This window comes from Peromyscus eremicus, chromosome 8a (assembly GCF_949786415.1).
Source record: "Peromyscus eremicus chromosome 8a, PerEre_H2_v1, whole genome shotgun sequence".
In the NCBI taxonomy this organism is placed as follows: Eukaryota; Metazoa; Chordata; class Mammalia; order Rodentia; family Cricetidae; genus Peromyscus; species Peromyscus eremicus.
In genome coordinates, this window is record NC_081423.1 from 6,342,471 (window position 1) to 6,368,045 (window position 25,575).

The window sequence follows — 25,575 nt, forward strand, 5'->3', positions numbered from 1 at the left end:
AGTTTGCACGGAAACATTTTCACTGTCCTACTTGATATATAATATAACAGGATAGAATGGATCACAGTGCCTGGCAGGCTGACATCAGTCTTCTAAATAGACTACCATTCAGTTCAGGTAGTAAAAATGCAGATGAAGCATGCTCTAAAATGTTGTAGCTACAAGAGGTCTTATATTTACCCAAAGAGGACTCCAAGAGCTTTTCTTTGGGTCTACCTAACATCTAGAGAATCTCCATGCGATCTCATCTTTTCCAGAATGAAATTCCAAACTGCACTTCTGAGAGGAATGGAGGGACAGGAAAAGTTGGGCTTTGCTATTTAAATTATGTTCACATTAGTAGCAGATAAAACATATTTATCATCTTCCACCCACTATGACAACTACACACAGTAGGGCATCCATAAAAATGCAAAAGAAAAGAAAAAAAAAAAACCACTAAAGAATAAATACCTACTCCCACCATCCATTTCCTCTCACTACTACCAAACCAAAAAGGAAGCCCACTCTCCAAGATCATGACCTGTTTTTCAGGTCACTTTGAATGCAGTTTGTGTTTAACCATAAGTAAAGTACCCGGCGTAGGAAGTAGTACTTGTTTTAAAACTGAGTATCTGAAGCCCACAGGGTTATTCTGGGGACAGGTTAATAATATTGCTATTTTCAGAGCACTAACACACACAAAGTGAATCCAATAAAGTTCTGTGTATTGATTCAGTATTAAGTATTACTTGCATGACCATCATAGCACCTCTTTACATCTCACAATCACCAGAGTTAGAACTGTTTCGAAAACTGAAAACTGGGCATAATCTGATCATCAGAAATTGCACGCTATCACTAAGGAAACCAGGTGTGTGGTTCAATGTGGCTGCAAAAATGGAAGCCTGCAGATCTAGCTTACAAGCCAGATCAAGGTTTTAGACAATTGTAGGAACCTGGCAATACTGTTTAAGCAAAAATACTCAACACAGCAGGAAATGGACCAAAAAATAAAAATAAGAAAGCATTCTATAACCAAATAAACATCTGATATTTCCTTTCCCTTTGAGAATAAATACAGTTAAGGTCACTTTTAGCCTTGGAACGGATATATGTTTGCCTATGATGATCTTGCTAATGACTACACAATTATCTCATGTCCTCTGCTAGGATTATAGTTTGAGAAAGCCATAGTTACAGGAGGCATCTACTGTAAATACCTAAAACTTCCTTTTATGGCAACCAATAGAGAATTCACTTGTCTTAAACAGTGAACAAGGGAAGATGGCCTCATGTTTCCTTTGCAATAATAGTATATGTTGAGGATCGAGTGGCTTTCAAGCAGCATGGTGGGTGTGAAAATGTCTGCAGTTTAGAGCATTCTGTTGCGTTTATGAGTTGGTGAGTCTGTAATGACATCGCCACACTGGGCTGAGGTACGCTTTCTAGTTCCACCATTGTCCAAGTGGAGTGCCATTTCTTCTGTTATGAAAGTGTTCAAATCGACATCATGGAGTCCATTTCTCCTTCGACTAGCATTCGGTCCACTGCTTACATGTGTAGGAGAGCCTGGGGTACTCGAACGCACGCTTATACTAGCCATTGCACCACTAAGACCTAGGAAGAAGAAAAGAGGTTTTAGAGTTGCTCAATTAGTCGACCCTTTTGAAAGCAACCCACTCTACTTTCCATGTTGTCACAGTGTCAAAGGGTGCCGCCTGCTGGTTTTCTTTGTACGGGGTCAGCAGTGAATAATAGTTTATTCTGTAAGGAATCATCTGGCTTTGACCTACATTTTCTTGCCAATACAACCATTATTCATAATAATGGCAACTAGCAATGATGGAAAGCTAGATGTATCAAGCACAGCTAGGAATGAAAAAAAGATTTGAGATTCTCCCATCTATTCTATTAGGCAAGTACTATATACAATTTACAGACCAGGACAGGAGGTACTTGCTTGAAGCAGGACATTTTGTTTGGTCCAATGTTACCATTCTTACAATATCTCTGATGTGTATCTGTGTGTAATGTATGTAGAGAGAGCAAGAAAACATTTCCAGGTCTGAGTAGGCTTAGTCCAACAATCCTTTTAGATGAGGTGACTGTGTAATGTATCATCCATCCCAAACACTCTTATTAAGCCTAAAAAATCACTGTTAAAAATTATACTGGACAAACAAAACAGGGCTCTATCATCATCCAACGTCTGGACTGCATCTGAGAGACACCCTTAAGATAGCACAAGAGTCCAAGTCAATACCATCCCTAATTCTTCAGGGATGAAAGAGTAAGGAAGGGTGAGGTAAAGAATCCTGCTTCACATTCAGGTTCTTAAATCCAGACTATGTCCCAGCACTGACTCTGAACCTTCATTGCTTAGAACGGGAGCAGCTCAAGAATGAAACATACATTCTACTCTGAATGTTCAGGATAAGCCTGTAAAAAGGCACATGGCTGACCAGAACACATGAACTGTAACATTTAAGTTTAAATTCTAGTACGGATAGTCCATTTCCCATCTCATGAATTTCTCCCTCACTTATATTTTGGCACTGCCTGAATAAAGAGAATGATCTAGTATCACTGATGTTTCCAAGAGTAAGAATTCCACCTGATCCTTTAAAACAAACTTCTAAGTTTGATCTAGTAGGGCCATACTCCTTATTTTGAATTCTGTTTAAAAAAAAAAAAAAAGTTTGACGATTAAATAGAAAAGGAAGGACTGTGCACCTACCAAATCAAATCTACTAAATCCCAAAGTTGTTCTTATTGTTCAAAGACTTCCTGTAGACAACATTCTCCATCCACAACCACTTCCTAGTCTGCCAGCAGTCACCCCATCAGGATGCACTCTTTTTTACAATGGTGATCAGGGAAAATCAAAAGTATCCCTCTTTACCTCTCTACTTTTCAAAGGTCAGCATTTTTTTTTTGTTTTGTTTTGGTTTTCTTTGGGGTGGAGGGCACTGATCCTGGCATGGTTCCCAGATCAGGCATTGTCAGTCCTCAAATAAACCCACAGATGTACAGCTCTGACTCCATTCTGCAAGCCAAGACTACAGTACAAAAGTATCCCCACCCCACCCAAGGTAACAGGCAGTAAGCAACAGCTAAATCTCAAGCCAAATAGGGCCAGGGGAGTCTATACACTAACGAACTGTTACACTGCCTCCCCTTAATATAATAATAGTAAGAGGCTCAAACAGAAGAACAGCTCTATCTCAAAAATCTCTGTCACACATACACACACAATTTAAGTAGTTTTAGGGCTCAGAGTTAGCCTGCCTTTTAGGCTTGCCTTGACAGCTGCTCACCCCGCCCTTTTTATCCTACCATAGATTTATTGTATATCACCAGTATCAATGATTAGTGGTTCTTTTTAAAGTCAGGACTGTTTTTGTTTTGTTTTCTTTTCCAGACTTTGCTCAGCCAGAGTCCATAAGGCTCACAACTCTCCTGAGGTTACTAACTCTCCTTCTCCCTTCTGGCCTCATGATGTTGCTTTCCCTCCCACTAGCTGCTTCCTCAGCAGCCTGTGTGGGCTTTCCTTCTGCCCCAGGTGTGTCACATATTGGGAGCTTTCTCTCCTTAGACTGCACTCCCTATCTCGCTCTCAAAGGCCCACTCTTATTTCTAACTGCTTCCTGAACAGCTCAGACTTAATAGCTCCAATGAGGAACAACACTTCTTTGTCCTCAACACATAGGCTTAAACAAACAAATGCAAGAAAACCAAAATCTGGGGCTTATACAGCACAGTCAACCATCTCGTCCTATGGGCAGGCTTTCTATTATCTATCTGAAGGACTTAACACACTGCCTGGTTACATAATGTTCACAGAACTCTGATAAAGAACACTGCTTCAGAGTCCTGCCCCACATTTCAAAACTCATTGAAATTCAGGGCTTTATTTCAGGAAATAAACCCAGGTTGCTGCTGACTGGTCACTTAAATCAATGCCATCATTTTAAACTCAACTATCCCAAAGCTGCTGGGTTTTTTTATTATCCCTACACATAGACCATTAACAACTTGCTGAGAAAGCTGTGCTTTTCTTCCTAACCCTACAGTCAGTAACATCCTACTAGATGGTACCCAACAGTTAACATAGCTGTCTGTACCTGCCCTACCCTTTCTGTAAGTAAATCAGGCTGGCCTCACACACTACCTGCATCTTCCTCCTGAAAGCTGGAACTGAAGACATGCAAGGACCACTACACCCAGCCTTTTCTCCGGTGTGTGTTTCTTTTTTAAAACAGGGTCCTACTGTCTGTAGCTCAGTAAAACCTCAACCTCACAACAATCCTGCCTCAGCCTCCCAAATGCTGAATTAGAGTCAAGAGCCACAATGGCCAGTTAACATCATTTATACTTGCCCTAGGATGCAGAGGTTCTATAATAATTACACTGTAAAATCTAAGAGCTAGGTAATTAAACTGGGATACTTTAATAATTCAGGATCCCTTTTGCAAATGAAACTACAGGGGATTTCAATGAACCAACTATCTTTCATGAATGTTCATGGTGGTAATGAACTTAAGGCTCAAAGCACCCACCCCATCAAGGAGTGGACTAATCATTTCCAGTGAATATTTATTGATTCAACTCCATGAAAAAGAAAATACATCATGCAGCAATTTGGCCAATCTGAAAATCCTCATAACACCTGGAAATTCATCTTTCTCTACAGAGAACTGGTTTTAGCTCCAAGGTCAGGTCACCTATCCTCAGCTATGACAATCTTCTCAAAGTCTGAGTTACTAATCTTCCCCAAAGATTTTTCACAAGTGTCAAAAACAAAAATTAAGATTACAACCACGGGGAAAAAAGCATTTTAAACAGCCCAAATTTTATTTTGAAAACCAGTGACAGCTACTGAAGCTGCTTCAGAAAACCTTGCTAAGCCACATGAACACAATCAGCCCATACAAGCACAGAAAATCTAAACATGCTTCAGAACTAAAAAACTAAGTTGTACATCCTTAGGACATACAACTTAATTTCTACCAAAAACATTTTCAAAAGGACTATGGAAATACCATTTGAGAAAAACATAACAGGTAGCATTAGACAGAAAAAAGTCTCAATTGCTTAACATACACTCACGTTTTCATGTTTCTGCATCCATCTGAAATGAGTAATTTTTTTTTTTAAAGCTCAGGATGATTTAATCATTCATTGAAAACTACCAGTGGAGTGGAAACAAGTTTGCAGTCCAGATTATAGGAATCCAAGTTACATGAAAAATCATTAAAAATTGCTATTATTAATTATAAATTATTAATAATCACTATTATTTTCAAGCCATGTTCATCATTTCATGCTTACTTTAATACGGAAATGCTGTTTGCATAATGGATTACATAAAACTCCAGTTTCCCAGCATTAAGTCCTAGAGAGAAGAGGAACCAATTCCCACCCAGGAAACCTCACAGCCCAACTGAGGAGGAGGCTGCCATCTATGCTCTACTGGCTTTCAGCACCTCAGATCCCTTTGAAGAAAGTCAGCCCTAGGAGTGCACAAGGTGATCGTAAATCACAGATTCATTCAGGCCCCTCTGCAGACTGCTCAGCCAGCATTATCAGGGGTGGGGGTGGAGGTGGGTCTAAAATCCCTCAAACTTGAAGTGGTATCCACCTGCCTGGGAGCCCTAAAAAGTATTTTTCTTCCTTGGAAATGAATTGTACACTCAAGTGTGAGTGCTCCCTGTACAATGTGCTAAGTGAGGTACAAGCACTTGCAATGTCAATGTCATGTAGTGTTTTGGAGTTCAGTCATTTAAAAAAAATAGTAATAACTCTACCGGGAAGGTTCTGGTCATTTAAAGTAGATACCACTCCCCACCCCAATCTGTAAATTGTAATACTGAATTTTTATTGAAATAAAGCACACTAAATCAAGCCAATTACAAAGGTACATGTGTCACACCAAGAAAACATTTTCAGTTATACCGCCAGCCCAAAATGTTTTCCATGTATCAAAGACAGCCATTTTTCAAAGACAGTTTTTAATGCCACAGGAAAAAAGGTTCACGACGTTAAGTGAGAAAAGCAAGATACAGTACCATATATGCAGTATGATCAACTGTGAAATAATATTTATACATTGAAAAAAATGACTAGAAGAAAAATGCATCATTTGGCTCTATGTTTCTTTAGAGTGAAATCACAAGATACTGAACCTTTTAGCTTGGGGAAATTTTCCAAAATGAAACTCAGATAATTCAACTGTTTAAATAGCTACCAACAGATTACTGAATTAAGTACTAGAGTAAGTAAACTGGCTTTTGAGACCTACATAGCCTTTTAATTCTTCCACGACAATATCCAACAAAATGTTATTACAAGTTCAAGAAAATTCTGTCTTACTAATATTGGAAGTCTAATCTTTCTCCAAAACCTTCAGTTATTTAATATCTATCCTTAATGTACAGAAAATATCAACTTTTCATCTGAAATTAATGTGATTATAAGTGCCCTGCTGTAATTTTCTTGGTCTTGAAGGCTGGTTTGAAGGAAAAAACTATAATTCCTTCAGAGAGCTGGGCAGTGGTGGCACACGCCTTTAATCCCAGCACTCTGGAGGCAGAGACAGGTGGAGCTCTCTGTGTTTGAGGCCAACCTGAGCTACAGAGTGAGTTCAGGACAGCCAGGATTGTTACAGAGAAACCAGGTCTCAGAAGAAGAAAAAAAAAAAAAAATCACATGTAAATGATTAGGAGATTACTTTGGGGCTGAAATCTCTTACATCAAGTTCCAAGTATGTGTTTTAGACCTTTGAAAAGCTATCAACAGTTCAAGTACTCCAACAAGATGCACCTAGCTACAACATTCAATAAGCACTATAACATTACACACACCAGGAGTGTGTTTCCTCAGGAGAGAAAAAAAAACGGGGGGTGTGTGGGTGTGTGGGTGTGTGTGTGTGTGTGTGTGTGTGTGTGTGTGTGTGTGTGTACCTGCAGGCTGTGAAAGATGAAGAGACATCCGGGCGGTGGTGGCGCACGCCTTTAATCCCAGCACTCGGGAGGCAGAGCCGGCGGATCTCTGTGAGTTCGAGGCCAGCCTGGGCTACCAAGTGAGTTCCAGGAAAGGCGCAAAGCTACACAGAGAAACCCTGTCTTGAAAAACAACAACAACAACAAAAAAAAAAAAAAAAAAAAAAAAAAAAAAAAAAAAAAAAAAAAAAAAAAAAGAAGAGACATCAACAAACCCTCAAGTTGGTTCTAGCCAGTCCCGACAATTAAAAAAAAAAAAAAAAAAAAAAAAAAAAAAAAAAAAAAAAAAAAAATGCAGTTTCTTCTATACTATCTCAGCACTTTAAGAACTTTTAAGCATCTGTGTTAGCTCTCAAAATATAGCTCTTTGCTGGGTGGTGGTGGTGCACGCCTTCAATCCCAGCACTCTGGAGGCAAAGGCAGGCAGATATCTGTGAGTTCGAGGCCAGCCTGGTCTACAGAGTAAGATCCAGGACAGGCACCAAAACTACACAGAGAAACCTTGTCTCAAAAAAAAAAAAAAAAAAAAAAAAAGAGCAAAAAGATACAGTTCTCATGGTTTTGCTAAAGCATCAGAAGGCATGATAGAATGAAAGCAAGAAAGGAAAAAAACAAACAAAATATTAAAGTTCTTCCAGGTACTGTTCAAGGTTCATTGGTCTCCTAAATGGAGTTATTTCTCTCTTTAAAAATCACTGTGCCACATATAAGCCAAAGAATGTTTCAAAAGAATCACTGGAAATCTGTGCTGAGAAGAAAATCTAATTGGCTCATGCTGCCTAAAGTCACACCTTTCCTTCTGGGGTTCTTAAAGAAGGTAGCTGTTTAATGCTGTGTGTGAGGAATTAGGAAATCTAGCTAAGAATTCTTGTCATATTTTATACCACTAAATCAAAATTCCAAAGACTGCTTTTTCTTACATGCTTCACCAGATTCTCTAGACCCAAGGAGCTGCCAAGTAACTTAACTGACTTAGGCTAAGGATGTGGCTAGGGATGGAGCTCAGTGCCAGAGTGCTTGTCTAGCACATGCAAGGAAAATAAAGTAAATATCACAAGACTCAGACTTTTACCCCCCACCAAGCAAATGAAAACACACACACACACACACACACACACACACACACACACACACACACACACACACGACACTGCCTCAGACTGAGTCCTAAGGCTTACATGCTTCAGGATGATGTTAATTTTACCAGGCCAGACATTTCTTAAGATTAATCATTTTTATAGTTACCTGTTCCTGTGTCTGCAAAATAGCACCTGGTAAACTTACTCGAAGTAAATGTTATCTATAGAAGTGCTAAACTACAGAAAGGCAACATAACATTTGTCTTTATACATATATGCATTTTAAACTGCAGAAATCAAAACCCATAACAAATCCACAAACAAAACAAAGGATTTTCAAACCGAAAGGACTTCAACCTTCAAAGCTGAAAAGACTTTGTTATGATTTATTATGTGGGGATTCCTGAGTGTATCCCGCGCATGCAGGGAAACATGCTAGTATGCTGGGCAAATGCAGTGGTGGGCTGGTGGGTGACCCAATCCATGTAGGCATGGCAGCGGGGTGGTGGGGGGACATTCACAACCCAGAAGCTACATCCGCACAGAAATGGTTTATTATAAAAGAGAGAAGATAGGAGAGAAGAGAAAAACGGAGAGGAGTTGAGGGGTACACACCTCGTAGGAGTGGAGGGAGAGAAAAAGGGGCGGAATTTTTCCTTAAGAAAAGGCTTCTACGTCAGGACGCAGCATGGCCCTAAGGGGCAGGATCAGAATATTAACAAACTTGTCCTAACTTACCAAGTAATCCTTTTTAAAGATACCTTTCCAAAGACTGGGGTATCTATTACTCAAGAGTAGAGCTCAAAACCCCTGAGTTTGATCATCAGCATGCATATACACACGCAAAAATATTATGTGCCTGTAGTCTCAGCAATTGGGAAGGCTAAGGCAGGAGACTCCCTGAAGTCCGAAGTTCAAGACCATTCTTGTCTACACAACAAATTCCAGGCCAGCCAAGTATGTACAGTGAGACCCTGTCTCCCGAAAAGAAACAAAAACAGTAATAATTACAACAAAAGATATTGTTTCTCTCTTTTAATTTTACAATGTATCATAAAGGCTCCCCTGTCTGAGTTTGCCCAAGTCCTTCTCCCAAAGCTGCCTTTTTCGACATAAAAGTAACTTAAAATCAAGACCATGGTATCTTAAACCTAAATACCAAGTAAGAGCAGTAATTCCCACCAGTGCCAAAGGGATGTCCCAGCATGTATAGGCCTGAATCAGAAATAGTATACTTCTAAGAACAACCTACAACCTAAGCCCAATGGGTTTAATTGTTTTACAAAAGTAAAGAATGTCATGAAAGTTGTTTTTGGAATGAAAATAGTTATCTTTGATTTTTAAGAGTCAGTGTGGACCAGAGTTAGTAACCTACAAAGACCACCTGTGTCACAAGATGACAAAGAGTGAAGCCTTAATAACTATCAGATGAGTAAAGTTTGTTATGGTAACATGCCTTGCCTCTATAATCTATGTATATGCCTTCCTATTCTGCACCTTTGCACCTATCTCCATGGTAACAACTCTAGAAGAGAGTTTAGCCTAAGGTTCCCCAAACAGCACTAGCTTGAACAGGGCAACTCGGAACCAATTTCTCTAGCTTGTCCATAGAAATCAAGCTCAAAATTTAGCAATAAGCAGGCAAAAAACAAAACAAGAACAGTAAGACAGGGGCTGGAGAGATAGCTCAGCGATTAAGAGCACTGGCTGCTCTTCCAAAAAGACCCAAGTCTGACTACTAGCACCGGCATGGTAGCTAACAACCATCTGTAAATCCAGTTCCATGGGATCCAATGTCGTCTTCTGGCCTCCACAGGCAATGCACACGAATAGAACACAGATATACATGCAGACAAAATACCCGTGTGTGTGTGTGTGTGTGTGTGTGTGTGTGTGTGTGTGTGTGTGTTTTATTTACAAAAAAATAAAAAAAATAAAGCTTCAAAATAACTCTGTGGAATGAAATTCCACTACAGGCAAGGCAAGACGTGGCTGTCAGAAACAAGAACATTTACACAGAATCAAGGAGGGATAGAAAGGTAAGCAATCTGGTTTGGTTCTCATAGAGAGATCATTTTAAAAGATGAGATTAGAGATTTTAAGCACATTGTCCAAGGTTGCATAGGACGTGTGGTCTACACATAAAAACTATGTACTTACTACTCATCCTACCACAGTAAGCCAAGGATACCTAAAGCTGGCCACCAAGCATCCATCTTCAAAAACACTTATCCAGATTCATTCAAAGGAGAAACCCAGACAAATAAAATTTTAATTTTTTCTGAAATTTTTCTGAAATTACCAAGATCTTTCCCACCCACTTAAGCCCAGGGGAAAGGGGAGGGGTGGGTATTAGAAAAAGACACCCTAAAGCTGTAAGAGAGGTAAGTGAGCAGGAGAACAAATTTTAGAGCCAGATGGATCCCAAATAACCTATTCTATCATTAACCTACTCTACCCTAACAAAATTAGCCTTTCTCCATCAATGAACAGAGTAGGTGAATATTAAATGAGGAACCTTTGGGCTTGATGTTGATACACAGTATACTAAAAAGCCCAGGTCTGCAATCCCAGCCCTTGGGAGGCAGAAGCAAGAGGACTACTAGCTAAAAATTCAAAGCTAGCCTACCTACACAGCAAGCTCCAGACCAACCCAGGCTCCAGTGAAACCAAGCCTCAAAAGATAAGCATCTTTTAATAATTATAGACAAAATAAAAAATCTTTTTTTAAAGTATACACCAAAGGCTAATAAGCAGAGTCAGTAAGTCAGTAAGACCTGCACACCACCACCACCAGATGATACTCCAAGGTAGAGGAGGGAAATCTCACAAGGACAAACACTAAATGAGAGCTCCAAGTGGTCAACTGCTGCCAAGAGAACCAAGTCTTCAATCTCAAGCCATCAGTCTTAAACACACAGAATGTGTTATAAACAGGTTACAGTTATGTATACATGTACATAAAACAGTAACTAAAGAAGTCAAATTTGAGAGGGAGGACATGGAGGAGTTGGAGGGAGGAGAATGGAGTGGAAATGATGTAAAAAATACAGTACTCATGTATGAAACTGTCAAAAACAATTAATGTTTTGTTTTTTAAAAAAAGGACTACCTCTCATGGTTTCATTCTCAGGTCTAGCAAGTTCCAGTTGTTCTAATGTGAGATTCCTTCTCAGGAATTAATTAAACAGGTAACACGGATTACTCCCTCTTTCCAAAGATTCTCGGTCCCCAAGTGGAGTTTGCAGTCACTTCTCAGACCTCTGTATTTATCCTTACGGCAAATTCAGAAGCACAATTACACCATGTTTTGTGCTAGGTTCTATGAAAGCCAAAAGGAATGACACAATATGGTCTCAATCATCAGAAAAGTACAGCATCTGAACACAGTGAGACCCTGTTCAAGGGAAGCTTTAAGAACAGAAAGCCAGGTGTAATGAGACACATTTCCAATCTCAGTACTACAGAGGTAGAAAGAAGACCACCCAGCTCAAGGCCCTTTCCGCATATTGAGTTGCAGACCAACCAATATATTGTAGCATATTACTACAATAATTACATTTAAAAACAAATGTGAAAGGTTGGGTTCTATGTCAGCCTGGACAACAGGAGACCCTGTCTTACAGTTTAAAAGAAATAGGAATGAGTCAGGAAGGTCATAAATTCAAATCTAACCTGTGTTAAAAATGATGATGAAAATGGAGAGAAATGGAGAAAAGCTGTGTCACAAGTCACATGATCAGCCTTACAGTGTAAACAGGTGGATAAGGAGATTTGTGAGAGAACAAGAGATTCAAGACCTTAACAGTAGGGCTGGACTACTGATCCCAAATCAAAACCAGACTACAGTGGGTTTCTACTTGCCCTTGCAGAGCCACAGGAAAATCTTAGGCAGGGCAATGACAAGGCTGGGAGGGTGGGGAGGGGGAGGAGAAAGATCATTCCAATGGTTTTATAAAAGACAGCCTGGCAAAATCATGTCAGAAATAACAGCAATCAATAGTAGATCACTCCAAGCCCAAACACACCTTCTCCAGAGACCCTTCCACAAGCCTGCCCATAGCCAAGCTAAACTATGAGATAGCCCTTTCTGCCCCCTAAAAATTTTACACCACATCCAAGATATTAATATAAATCATCCAACTGTTTGTCTCAACAGGAAATGGAAGAACTCTTCACATATCTATTTCTAGGGACTACACAAACTGCTGAATAACTACATAGAGGAGATGGTATAAATATATTTGCTGAGTGTGAAATGTCATCTGATGTACAGCTCAGTGGTACAACACTTGCCTAGCATGCACAAGCCCCTAGGTTCAAGCCCTAGTACTGGGGAAGGAAAAAAAGGCAATGTCATCTGTAACAAATGCTCACAGGACACCCTGAGAGATGTGCATCAGAAGACAAAAACATATACGATGGGTAGCCTAGAGAGTTCTAAACGAGAAGTAGAATCTGGAAGCTAAAAGAGCTCCTCCCAACCCCCAAAAGAGCCTGTAGAAAGTGGCAGCCAGGGTTAGAGATCCTGTAAAATCTACTTTAGGTCAGTCAAGGAACACGAGAAAAAGGTCAGAAACCAAAGTAGCAAAAAAGAATGAAACACCCTAGAAGAGAAAGGATATCATCAGAAAGGTAAGCAGAAAATAAAGCAAAGGACTCTGGGTATTTTTGGTCTACATGAATGAATTATTATTTACATAAAAAGGAGAATGGGGGGCAGCGCTAGAGAGATAGCTCAGTAGTAAAGAACACTAACTACTCTTCCAGAGATCCTGAGTTCAATTCCCAGCCACCACATGGTGGCTCACAACCGTCTATAATGGGATCTGATGCCCTCTTCTGGCATGCAGGTATACGTGCAGAGAACTCATACATAAAATATAAATAAATAAAATTTAAAAAAAAAAAAAGACAATGTGGGAGAATCTCTCAGTAGATTTTCAATGTTATTTTAAGATGAGAATTAACCAAGACAAAAAAAAAACTCATTTAGCATGAGCCTATATTTTTTATTTTCTATGAATGTAACATCTAATAACTAAGTTCTACAGTGCACAGAAAATAAGCAACATGCTACAGAAAAGTGATCAAATGAAGCACAGGTGAGTCTTACAAGTCTTACACATTGCTAACCACCATCACTTAAAAGTTTTGACTGAAACTGTTTGATGAGCATTAACTGGAGTGTTTTTCTGAAATGAGACCTTCCATTTAAGAAAAGCAGTAAGTGGTGCTTTTAATTCCTTTAATCCCAGCACTCTCGAGGCAGAGGCAAGTGGATCTCTATGAATTTTAAGGCCAGCATGGCTGTGTACAGATCTATCCCAAAACAAAACAAAACAAAAAAAGAATCCCATAGCAGTCGTTCTCATCCTTCCCAAATACTGTGACCCTTTAATACAGTTACTCATGCTGTGGTGACCCCCCAACCATAGAATTATTTTGTTGCTACTTCATAACTTTAATTTTGCTGCTGTTATGAATCATAATGTAAATATGGTTATTTTTCGATGGTCTTAGGCAACCCCGTGAAAGGGTCCTCTAAAGGGGCTGTGGCCCACAGGTTGAGAACCACTGTCACCTAAGGAACCACACACTTCACCTACTTGTACCTGGGTCAAGTGGCCATTCTTCTGTTCAAATCTGGTTAAAAGCATGGACTCTGACAAATACCTAGTGATTCATCCATTAACAAGGACTGTACCCTAAAGCTCCCAATACATGAGACTGGAATCTTCAGCCTCATGTTTCATACAGGGCATTGTCCTCTGTACTAGTTTGTTTTTATAAAACAATTAGCAAGTTTGTTTTTATAAAACAATTAGCAAAACAGCTGGTGTCTATTTATTTTCTTGTGCACCAGAATCTTAGTCCATTCCTTAAAAAAAAAAAGTTTGTTGGAAATGTTGAAATAGAACCCAATTCTGATTGAAACTAGCCAAATCTCACACTAAGCTGGTTCCCAGCTGATGAGGTTATCCGTCAGGGGGGGTCTTCTTTGGAACTCTCTGTCTACATGAAACATTCTGCAATCACTTCAATAGTCCCTGCTATTTTTCTTCCAATAACGACAGGCTTTATGTGTTGATAGCTCTTTTTGGTGGAGGTACTGGTGGTGGAAGGGTTCCAGGAACTAATGAATACACTTAAAAGGAAGTTGTCCCTTTCATAAAATGATTAAGGACATGATGTTTGCTTCCACTGCAAACACAAATCTGCCTCGCCATATTCTTTTTCCATTCATTCCTCCTTGCTCTAAAATTTCATGAATTTAGACTCACCCTCCAATGTAGTACTCTAATTTGAACTTTATATTTCAAAATTGACTATACAAATGCACAAAAAACCCTGGTATCTCTACCCTAATTAAAATGTTTCCAAATTAATCACCTTAAGAATTTATTACAAATCAGATAATACTATATAGACATTTGTCTATCTTGCCATTTAATTAACAATGCCCTCTTACTAACCCAAATACCCTTGTTTAAACCTCCAAATCAGACTAGCAGTCTCCCGTAAACTGACAGTGATTATTAGAACACAACATTCAATTTTAAATGTTTCTAAAAATTCTGTGAAGAGGCCCTAAAACTTTAACCCAAAACTGTTTAACTACGTGACTTTAAAGGTACAAACCTGTCAAATAAGAGTACACTCTGCTTAAATATGTATTGAACTTTACTGTACTTTACTGTAAGTTCACCACAGGCAAAAATTATTTTTACTGATTTTATAGTTACACTTATTAATGCCCTCATAACTTAAGCATAAGTAATAGTCCTTTCTACAACTATATCTTACAAAACTCTCAAAGTTCAAAAAATAATAAATCACAGGTTCAACAAATTCAATCTGAAAAAATGCACTGGCCCTTAGGAGCAGAGTTTCCTCATGGAATCTGGGCTGCCCTTTTACTGTATATACCCTGGCACGGTTATCTAGCAAGCATGGCTTCGGTTTTGTGAAACTGTCTCTGCAGGATACTAGTATGTAGGAAAAATATTTTAAGTATGAATTCAACCATAAACCACACACTTGAAGAAAATGACAATATTTAGGAAATTATTATCTCATGCTGCCATTCACTAAATCAATCTGACATATTACACACACCTCTTGTAATTATTTTTCCAAATTTAAGAAGAAATATGCGACACACTAATCCAGTGTGGTTGGGGGGGGGCCTACCTAAATAGTGTGAATATCAGAAATAGTATGCCATCATAGGAACTGCATTCATACAAATTTCTTCTTGAAATAAGTGCTTTAACTTATAAGTAAATCTGAAACAGGGTGGAGGGAGGTAACATTTTTCCAGCTCCCCTCTTTTCATTAGGGATATTAGAAAGTAAATTAGGAATGGTTGCCAAATAAATGGCTGTCTCTCTGCACACATTAAAATTTCCATGATATAGAAGCCATTTATACATATCCCACTGTTTATTAGCAGGTTAGCCTTATTTTAGATGACCTATGACCATTTCTATATCCCAAAAAATGTTAGCTGTTAATAGGATGCATGACCTAACTCACTTCTACCTGGCTAGTCACCTGTTTGACCATGTGTCCATCTTGGTTTCAACCAAGACTTACTTGGCTGCTGGTTTTTTGTTTTTGTTTTTGTTTTTTTCACAGCAGTCTTAACATGTCACACAGTAAGTAACCCTCTCTCATATGGAAGTCTGTAGCAGACAACAATTAACAGATTTATCACTGAGGACATTTCCCTGTCTCTCCAAGAATACTAGATCCTCTGAGCATGACAGATCTGGCCTGGCAAATAGTGATGACTCGGTCATTGGCTATACCTCTCACAATCCCAGCACCTGAGGGACAGCATCCAGGGAATATGACTCTTCCAACCTCTTTCCCCTGGGCTATCAATTCACTCTCTATACTAGACAACCAAAGGTGTTAAAGGTAGTCCCTGGTTCCCGTGATAACCAACTCAACAATTACCTGTCTTACTTGACTACCATGGACCAAGCACTCCAAGCAACTGTAACAATAACTTCTGAAGACACTAAGATTTCCCCTTTGACTCAAGAAGACTAAAAAAACATGTACAACATGTGAGTGCAAAACAATGAATTCTAATCCAGTGGTGCAGAAATAATTACTGTAATACTAATAAGCTCAAACTAACCTTTCAGATGGGCTGCCAATGTAAGCTCGTAGCTTGCATTCTATTTCAACACTTCTAGAACCAGTATTTGCTATATAGACAAAAACAGACAATATAACTGGACCTAACCCTAAACATGAAAATGGGTCCACAGGCACACTCTTAACCATTTTCCAAAGAAATATGTTTAAACGGCTTTACCATGCAGAGCTATGGCTTCCCGGAAGGGTTGCAAATCAGTCTCTACAGATGAGCTAGTTTCCGTTGAAGTAGCTCGGTTAGGGGACACTACAGTCAGTCTTGGGGGAGCTCTAGAGTTTCGTGGTGGAGGAACCTTTCCACACAGGAAGCTGATCAAATCTTCTCTACGAATAGTTCTTCTGCGCTTTTTAACCCAGGCTAGCACATCCTTATTGCGTCGCTGATAGCCAATCTGAATTCCAATATCAAAACTTCGCTGATGGGTATCCACGCTTTCTATTAGGAAAAAAAAGCAAAGGAAAATACAGTGATCATTACAGCTGTACATTTGCTCCTAAAGAAAACCACTTTGTACATTAACCAAAATGAGTAAGCTATGAGCATTCTAAAGCTACAAGTAGTATTTTTTTTTGAAGATAAGTTTGTAATTATATTTATGTACAGAAAACTTAGCAGTGTACATTTAACCCAATTTAGTGGTGAGCTTTTTGGCCTTTGCCTTTTCCAGCTTGGCAATTCGAGCCACAGATTTAGGACCCAGGATCTCATCTTATCTGTCGTTATAATTGGTCCACCAGCTTAGCCACAGCACCCTTGTCTTCCGACTTAACCTGTGTGAAGGCAACAGTGGTACATGTCTTCCTGTGTGGACCAGCCGCACAGCCTGGCCTTCCCCTTGATGATGCAGTAGGAGACCCCCACCTTGGACACAGAGCAGACGGGAAGACCACCAGCTCAATGGTGTCTACATCGAGCCACAAGTAATCTTATAATCCAAAATATACCTTAGTCATGTTCATAACGTTAAACATTTAATTTTCTAAGTCTAAATTCAGAGTTCAAGCCATAATTCTAAAACTATTTCCAATCCCTACCAAAAAGATAAACACTGCATACACAGAGAGGCTGCTTTTCTTTAGTCAAAGTAACTTGGCAAACTTTAGCCTATCTTAAGAGTATCAGGTGTTACTTGAGAAATGAAGAAATCTACCTATCATTGAATGAGTACTACAACAAGTAAACCAAAAGTCCCCACTCACTGCCCTCAATGTATTTGCAGTCTGCTTCCAACCAGCAGCTTTTCGTAAGTCGTAACTCTTCCCTTGCCTTAAATTTCCCCAGAGTAGCCTCCCAATATATACTGAAATTCAGTTCAGCAAAATATTCCCTGCCATTCAGTTGTTCTATTTAGTTGGAAACAATATCTCAAAGTTTAAAAGTCACTCAATTTTCTTCTGAAATTAGCTGAGCTAGCAGAACACATGGAATATATTTTATTTTATTTTATTTTATTTTATTTTATTTTATTTTATTTTATTTTATTTCAGGAAGACAAGATCTCACTATGTAGCCCTGGCTGGCCTCAAATTGTAGAGTAGCCTCTTAAAAAAAAAAAAAAAAAAAAGGTGGGGGGAGATCAATATAGTAAATGCAAAGGTCTGTCCCACTAAGACAAATCATCCAGACAGAGATCCCAAAGTGAATAAATCTGTTCTTAAAAAAAAAAGTAGTACTAGCAGTTAAATAGGGCACAGACTAGTTTAGCATGCAAAGTCTTGGCCTCAATCCCCAGTGCTCGTCCCTAAAAGCAGGGTGAGCAGAGTGAAGCTGTAGAAGCAGGACCCTGCAACAAGACTTTCTCCTTAGCAGTTGGCAAATCTTGTGCACTCTTTAATCATAGCATTCTGGAGGCAGAAGCAGATGGTATATATGATTTTGAGGTCAGCCTGGTCTACAAAATGAGTTCCAGGGCCACCAAAGCTACAGAGCTCCTGTCTAAAAAAAAAAGGTCAAAAAAGTGGGATGATCACTGGAGTAGGTCTAGTCTCTTAAAAAGTAAGTTCAAACAGGCTAAAGAGATACCTCAGTAGGTAACTGACTGCCCTTGTAGAGGACCTCTGCTCCATTCCAGGTACCCACATGGTGATCCAAAACCCTCATCTCAGCACTTAGAGGCAGAGACAACAGGATCTCTGTGAGTTCAAGGCCATCTTGGTCTACAGAACAAGCTCCAGTACAGTCAGGACTACACACGGAGACCTCGTTTTAAAAACCAAAAAATCCAAACCATTGTAACTTTGAGAAAGCAGAGTCTAATTTCAGATATAAAAAGGCAAGAGTGAGATCATCTCTCCAACTAGAATCCAAATCACCATGAAATCAGTATCTGCTGCTTTCTCATTTCCTCAAATATATGAGCAGACATGAACTCCAATTTAAAAGAAACCAGTATTCGTGAAGGTCACACACACAGCACTTTCCAACTCTTAGAAGATGAGAAAGCCATTCTTAAAAAGTAGATAAACCTCGGGTGATCTCAAAAAGCTCTATCAGTAATTCTGAAAGAGCTGAGCAGTCTGTCAAGAAAAATCAATCAAGCACAAAAACCCTATCCCTTGGAACCAAAGAAAAATATAAAATCCAAGCAATCAAGATTTTAGAAACCGGCCCTCTATCTCAAAAAAAGGAAAAAAAAAAAAAAATTGCTAGGGCTGGAGAGATGGCTCGGCTGCTGCTCTTCCAGAGGTCCTGAGTTCAATTCTCAGCAACCACATGATGGCTCACAACCGTCTATGTAATAGGATTGGATGCCCTCTTCTGGGATGCAGGTATCCATGCAGAGCACTACACATAAAATATAAATAAATAAAATTAAAAGAAAGAAACAAACAAACCCACCCTACCTAAAGAAATGCTTTTCTTCAAGCTCCTAACTGGAGAGGTTTGTGCTGAAGAGAATGGGGAAGATTTATCTTTCAAGATTAAGTTAAATTTGGTAACAAAACATAAACACTGTTTTGATGATGAACACATCTAAACCTGTGGGTTTCAGATACCTGGCTCAAAATCCCAGGGCACAGAAACTGTGAGATAGTCTTGTGTCCAGAACTATTGTATCAAAATCAAAGCCATTACTGGAAAATGACCGCAAACCTCAAGGTAAGAGGAAGCCTCAGAGTATCAAACTGCCAACCCTTTAAACCACAACACATGTCCTTATTACAAGAGTCACAGTAAATGGTCTATGTTTCATTTGAAAAATAAATGTTTTCCAAAATAGATTTGAAAGTCTGGTTTTCCCAGAACAACAGTGGCATGCCATTCTATGCAGTACTTTCGTACATAATTCACAGAGCCAAAACTCATCAGGGTTTTGTTTTTGGTATTAGAGTTCAAACCTTGTACATGCTATATTCATATTCTGCCACTGAGTATATTCATATTCTGCCACTGAGTACATCCTAAGGCCTTTTATGTTTTTTATAACAAAACTTTGTGAGTCAGCAAAGCCGGTAACCCAATTGAGGAACTGAGACTGAGACTCGAAGAGCCTTATCCAAAGCTAGGTTAAGAGGCAGTTTTGCGACTGAGATACCACCTTACACCTGTCAGAATGGCTGTGACCAAAAACTCTAATGACAGTCAATGTTGAAGAGGATGAGGAGCAAAGGGAACACTCCTCCACTGTTGGTGGGAGTGCGAACTTGTACAACCACTGTGGAAATCAGTATGGTGGTTTCTCAGAAAATTGAGAATCGATCTACCTCAAGACCCAGCCATACCACTCTTGGGCATATATCCAATGAATGCCCAATCATACCACAAAGATACATGCTCAACTATGTTCATAGCAGCACTATTTGTAATAGCCAGAACCTGGAAACAACCTAGATGCCCATCAACTGAAGAATGGATTAGGAAAATGTGGTACATATACACAATGGAGTACCTCAGCAGAGAAAAACAATGACATCATGAAATTTGCAGGAAAATAGATGGAACTAGTGGTAAATATCATCCTGAGTGAGGTAACCCAGACTTAGAAGGACAAAGGACAATCAGACTGCAATCCACAGAACCAGGGAGGCTACCTAGCAGGGAGGACCCTAGGATGACTGTGGCTTATGGTAGGTTTTGGTTTTGCCCAATCACTGGGCAACCTTTATCGAAACATTTCACCATTAGGATAAGAATTTGTACCATATGTTTTCCCACAGTGTTTAGAAAGTAAAGATGCTGAGGTGACTTTGAGCTAACTTTGATTAATTAAACTTATATAATTATATCATTAAAAAAAGAATTTATACCGTATCAAGCTGAGGAAAGAATATGCTGGCTGTACTTTCAGGAGGGGAGGCTAAAATGTTTGTAGATTATGAATTAGCTTATAGAAAAATGTCTGCCGTAAATCAAACAGTGAAGGGGAAGATGAACAGGAATCTCACTTACACAAGTTAAGTAAAACATAGCTCTCTGAACAGATAAAGATAGGTTTCTTCTGTATCCCAGAATCTAATCAATATTTACATGTATAATTCAGCTATTATTTGGCTTAAAAGGGCTTATTGGGAAATGTTATCATTTTTACTATTTTCTACAGAGAAAATATTTTCCAGTTTCAAATAACCCTGGACTTTTGAATTATAACCTGTTTTTATGTTCAAGCTATCTGTGTATTATTTCTCCTGCAGTTGTACATAAAATGCTTTTACATTTTTTTTAAAAAAGGGACAAATACTATAGAATTGTATTAACATGAAATATATAGAATATACAAATTCATACAGACAGAAATTATTCGTTATCTCAAGATGGAGAAGAAAGGAATATAGAGCAATGATTTCCTATGTATGGAGTTTCTGTTTTGTGTGATGGAAAAGCCCCACAAATGGACTTAGTAGTATCAGGACATAATATCATGAATGTAATAAATCAATACAATTAATGTAATTAATATCATAAATATAGTTACTGAATGAATACTGTGAATATAATTAATGAATACCACAAATGTAATTAATATCATGAGTGTAATTAATGAATATCATAAGTGTAATTAATATTTTGAATTTAATTCATGCCACTGAATTGTGAACTTAAAAATGGTTACAACTGCAAATATTATGTTCATTTAGAAGAATAAGGTGGAATGTAATCACCACCTTATACATGTGTATGAAATTGAAGACAGCAATGTTCTAAAATAGAAAGTGGTGATGGTGTCATGGGCCTATAAGGATACTGGACTAAAGTCTATCAAATTGTGCAAACAGGCGAATTGTACACTGTGAATTATTTGTCAATAAAGATTTTATAAAATGTAAAAAAAAAAAGAAAAAATATAATAGAGAGCGATGAATTCATTCATTTATGCTATTAAAAAAAAGAGAGAGGCGGTTCTTTCACCAAAAAACTCAATTCTTCAATTAAAAAAAAAATTAAATCTTCTTTACAAGCCTAAGACACAATACTAGATCAAAGCAACACTTCTAAAGAAAATTACTAACCACAAAACACTGGAATTTAAAATTAAATTTACACTGACCATCGACAATCTAACAAATAAGGAAAAACAGATATTTGGGTTTTGTTTTTTAGACAGGATCTCAGTAGCCCAGGCTGACCTGCGATTCATTTATAATGAGAATGGCCTTGAACTTCTGATCCTTTTGCCTCCACCTCCTGAGAGCTGGGTTTACTGCCATATGTTCACCATGCCTAGTTTATGGGGTGCTATTTGATCCAGGACCATTGAGCATGCTAGACAAGCATTATTCAGCCAGTAACTGAGCTACATCACCAACCCCAGAGTAATGTCTTTATTTTATTACAACATAAGGATCTGAGTTAAAGTCAAAATGAAACTTTTTCCCAATTATTTAAGGAATATAACTCTCCTATAGTCCTTAAGAAATTAGTACCTAAAACTAAGAACTTCTTTTTCACTTATGATGTTTTCCTAATCTTCACCCAGAACAAAAGATGGGAACCAGGAGAGAATCACAGCAGCTACTTACTGGTGATAAGCATCCCTGGCCTCTAATCCCTGTCCTCCCCTTCCTCAACTTTTTGCTGGATAACTAACCATGTGTTAGGCAAAGTTTTCTCCACATTTGATGTAGGAACAGAACATGTAACTTAGTCCTGAACAGCTAACCTGCATAATCCCACACCTAGCTATGGTACTAATTCTCAGTAACTAAGCCATTCAACTCTGGACAAGAATTCTGTAACAAGTTAGTATGGACTCTTCTAAGTTGCAGAGTAGCACTAACATAAAACCAAACGACACAAACTGGACATGTAAGAACACACAAGCAACGAGGAGAGAAATGCAAAGGTCACCAAATCAAGTTACTCAGCCTACAACTTAGAAGGAGACCAATGGGTCCACACCAATAAAGCCAACTTAAAATTTAGTTAGTTAGTTTGGATGTGTGTGGACACATGCTCAGAGATCAGGACAACTTATAAACTTATTCCACCCTGTGGATCCCAGAGATCAAACTCAAGTCCTCAGACTTGGGAACAAGCACCTTTACCAAATGAATCATCTCACTGGCCTGAAAATGCTTACATCCTATGAAATTTACAGACAGAATGACTAGGCATGGTGGCAAATGCCTGCAATCCTAGCACTTGGGAAGCTGAGGCAGGACAACAGCAAGTTCAAGGCCAACCTGAGCTGCATGGTGAGTTCCAAGAAAGCCTAAGTTATTTGTTATATAGCAAGACCTTGTCTTGAAAAGAAAAGATCACAAAATAAAAGCTTCAAAGCTTGCTACAATTTACAATAAAGAGTCACAAACCCTTACCATCTATCTCTAGGCAAAACACACTTTCTCCAACTATTATTATAGGCACTCTCAACTTGTACCAGATTTTCATTATGTTCCATTCATCTTTGGAGTACAGATAACAAGTTAAGTCCAAACTGGCCACACTGAATTGAAATGATTGTTAGAAACAGGATGTGAACTGGGCAGTGGTGGAGCATACCTTTAATCCCAGCACTTGGGAAGCAGAGACAGGTGGATCTCTGTGAGTTCCAGGACAGCCAGGGCTACACACAGAGAAACTATGTCTTGAAAAAAGAAAAAAAAAAAAAAAAAGAATAAAAGAAAGAGCCGGGCGGTGGTGGCGCATGCCTTTAATCCCAGCACTCGGGAGGCAGAGCCAGGCGGATCTCTGTGAGTTCGAGGCCAGCCTGGGCTACCAAGTGAGTTCCAGGAGAGGCGCAAAGCTACACAGAGAAACCCTGTCTCGAAAAACCAAAAAAGAAAAAAAAAAAAGAAAGAAAGAAACATAACACTGTCTCACCTATCCATTCTACTTAACTTGCTCATTAAAAAAGGAATGTACATTGCACCAAGTTTATTTACATATACAATTTTAGAAGACAAAAAAAAAAAAAACTAGACTTCCTTTCACATTAAGCACTTCCCACTGCGCAAAATAACTTAAACAGTTAAAACCTGATCACCAGCACTATAAAAATTAAATACCCCTAAATGCCAGGCACAAAACTAAAAGCTTATGTGGTATTCGTAGCCTTGTTTTTGTTAAAGGGAATGAAGAGATCAGCAGACTCTGAAGCATGAAGCTCATCTATTCTTCAGTACTACTAAAGCAGATACACAAAAACAACTCAAATTCGCAGTATCGAGAGAAAGCTCTCAATGTGTGACAGACTTCTAACCAATCCTTGCTTCAAAGACACTTATAGAAAGTAGTGCTAGAGGCCTAAGTGGTGGCTCAGTGTTTAAAAGCACTTGTTGCTCTTACAAAGGACCCAGATTTTGTTCCTAGAACACACATGCTGACTCAAAATCATTCATACCTCCAGTCCAGTAGTCCTGACACCCTCTTCTGACCTCCACAGGCACACATGGTACCCATATATGCTAGCGAAACACTCATACATATGAAAATTTTAAATCTTTCTTTAAACCATAAATAGAAGGAAAGAAAACAATTGGCTCTGGGCTTTAATCTCAGCACTGGGAAGGCAGAGGCAGGTAGACATGAGTTCAAGGCCAACCTGGTCTACAAATCAAGTTCCAGTACAGCCAAGGTACACAGAGAAACTATCTCAAAAAAAAAAAAAAAAAAAAAAAAAAAAAGAAACAAAGAAGAAAGCAATTAACCAAGAATGTTGGCACACAACACTTATAATCAATCCCAGCACTTTGGAGGCTGAGACAGGAGGAGTGCCATAATTTTGAAGACAGTCCAGGGCCACATAGCACATACAAGGTGTAACAAAACAGAATTCAAGAGAAAACAAACAAAAACAAGCCAGATGTAGTGGTCCACACCTTCAATCTTAGCACTCTAGAGGTAGAGGCAGGAGGATCCAAGTTTGAGAGTGGCCTGATCTAACATAGTGAGCTCCATGCCAGGCAGAATTACATGGTGAGATATGTCTCAAAAACAAATAAAAAATAAAATTAAAAAAAAAAACTAATAAACACAACTGAGGCTGGGAAATGTAGCTAGCTGGGGGACTAGGCAGACTGTAGGTTTGAGCCCTAGCATAAAATAAACCGGCTTTGATAACACAAGTCTGTTGTCCCAGGTAAAAGGTAAAATTCAAGGTCATCAACCAACACAAAGCAAGCAGGAGGCCAGACGAGGCTAGAAACAATGGAGGGAGGAGGGAGCATTTGAGAAGTAGCTCTCTGTGGTTCCAAAAGGCTACTAAAACAGCTAGGGCACCAGCTCCCACCCCAGCCTAAGTGTCCTATAAGACTACCAAGGCTAACCTTGTCCTGAATGACAACCACCAGTCCAATCTTAAGGAATTGCACATCCCCAAGCAAAAGAAGGAATTTAGAGAGACATGGTAGCATACCGATTATAATTCTAGTAGTCGGGAAGCTGAGGCAGGATCATTGCATATTGAATACCAGTCTAAGCCAAACAGCAAGAACGTTGTCTCAAAAAAATTCAACTATATACAATACCTTCCTAATGAGGAACCAAGAAACCAAAATAGAAACAAGTCACCCAAGGAAATGAGGTAGAGGTGCAGCTCTGTGGCAGACCATTTACTTACCTAGCATGCTGGGTTTCCGTCCCCAGCACCATTACCCCCCAAAAATTAAAGCAAAGTTTAGCAGGTATCCACCAAACCTACCTAGAATCAAACAACCTCTTCACTCCTTTAGTTGAAGATACAAAATTCATACTATGCCAAGGGATGCTGTTCTCTTTGGAATGATCACATAAATGAAGAACCAGCTACCAGAATTTTCTTGCCCTGCCCCACTAAAAGCAGCAGGCAGTTTGACAGATTTGGCATAAAAGGTCCAGGGTCTCTCAGCTACAAGCCATATTCCCAAGCCCTCTTTTTGAGACAGGGCCTCACTGTGTAGCCCAGGCTGACATGAAACTTGCC

General features: G+C 39.0%; 1 protein-coding gene across 1 annotated transcript in view; it reads right to left on the reverse strand.

Annotated features, from left to right (window-relative positions):
* Window positions 1–690: 690 nt before the first annotated feature.
* The window catches only part of Hapstr1 (HUWE1 associated protein modifying stress responses), a 30,099-nt gene continuing 5,214 nt past the window's right edge, over window positions 691–25,575 (reverse strand). The window contains exons 3-4 of the mRNA XM_059270022.1: window positions 16,395–16,670; window positions 691–1,599 (exon numbers count right to left, since the gene is read on the reverse strand). Of these exons, the coding sequence (XP_059126005.1) occupies window positions 1,355–1,599; window positions 16,395–16,670 (521 nt within the window). The 3' untranslated portion in view covers window positions 691–1,354. The remainder of the gene's footprint in view (window positions 1,600–16,394; window positions 16,671–25,575) is intronic.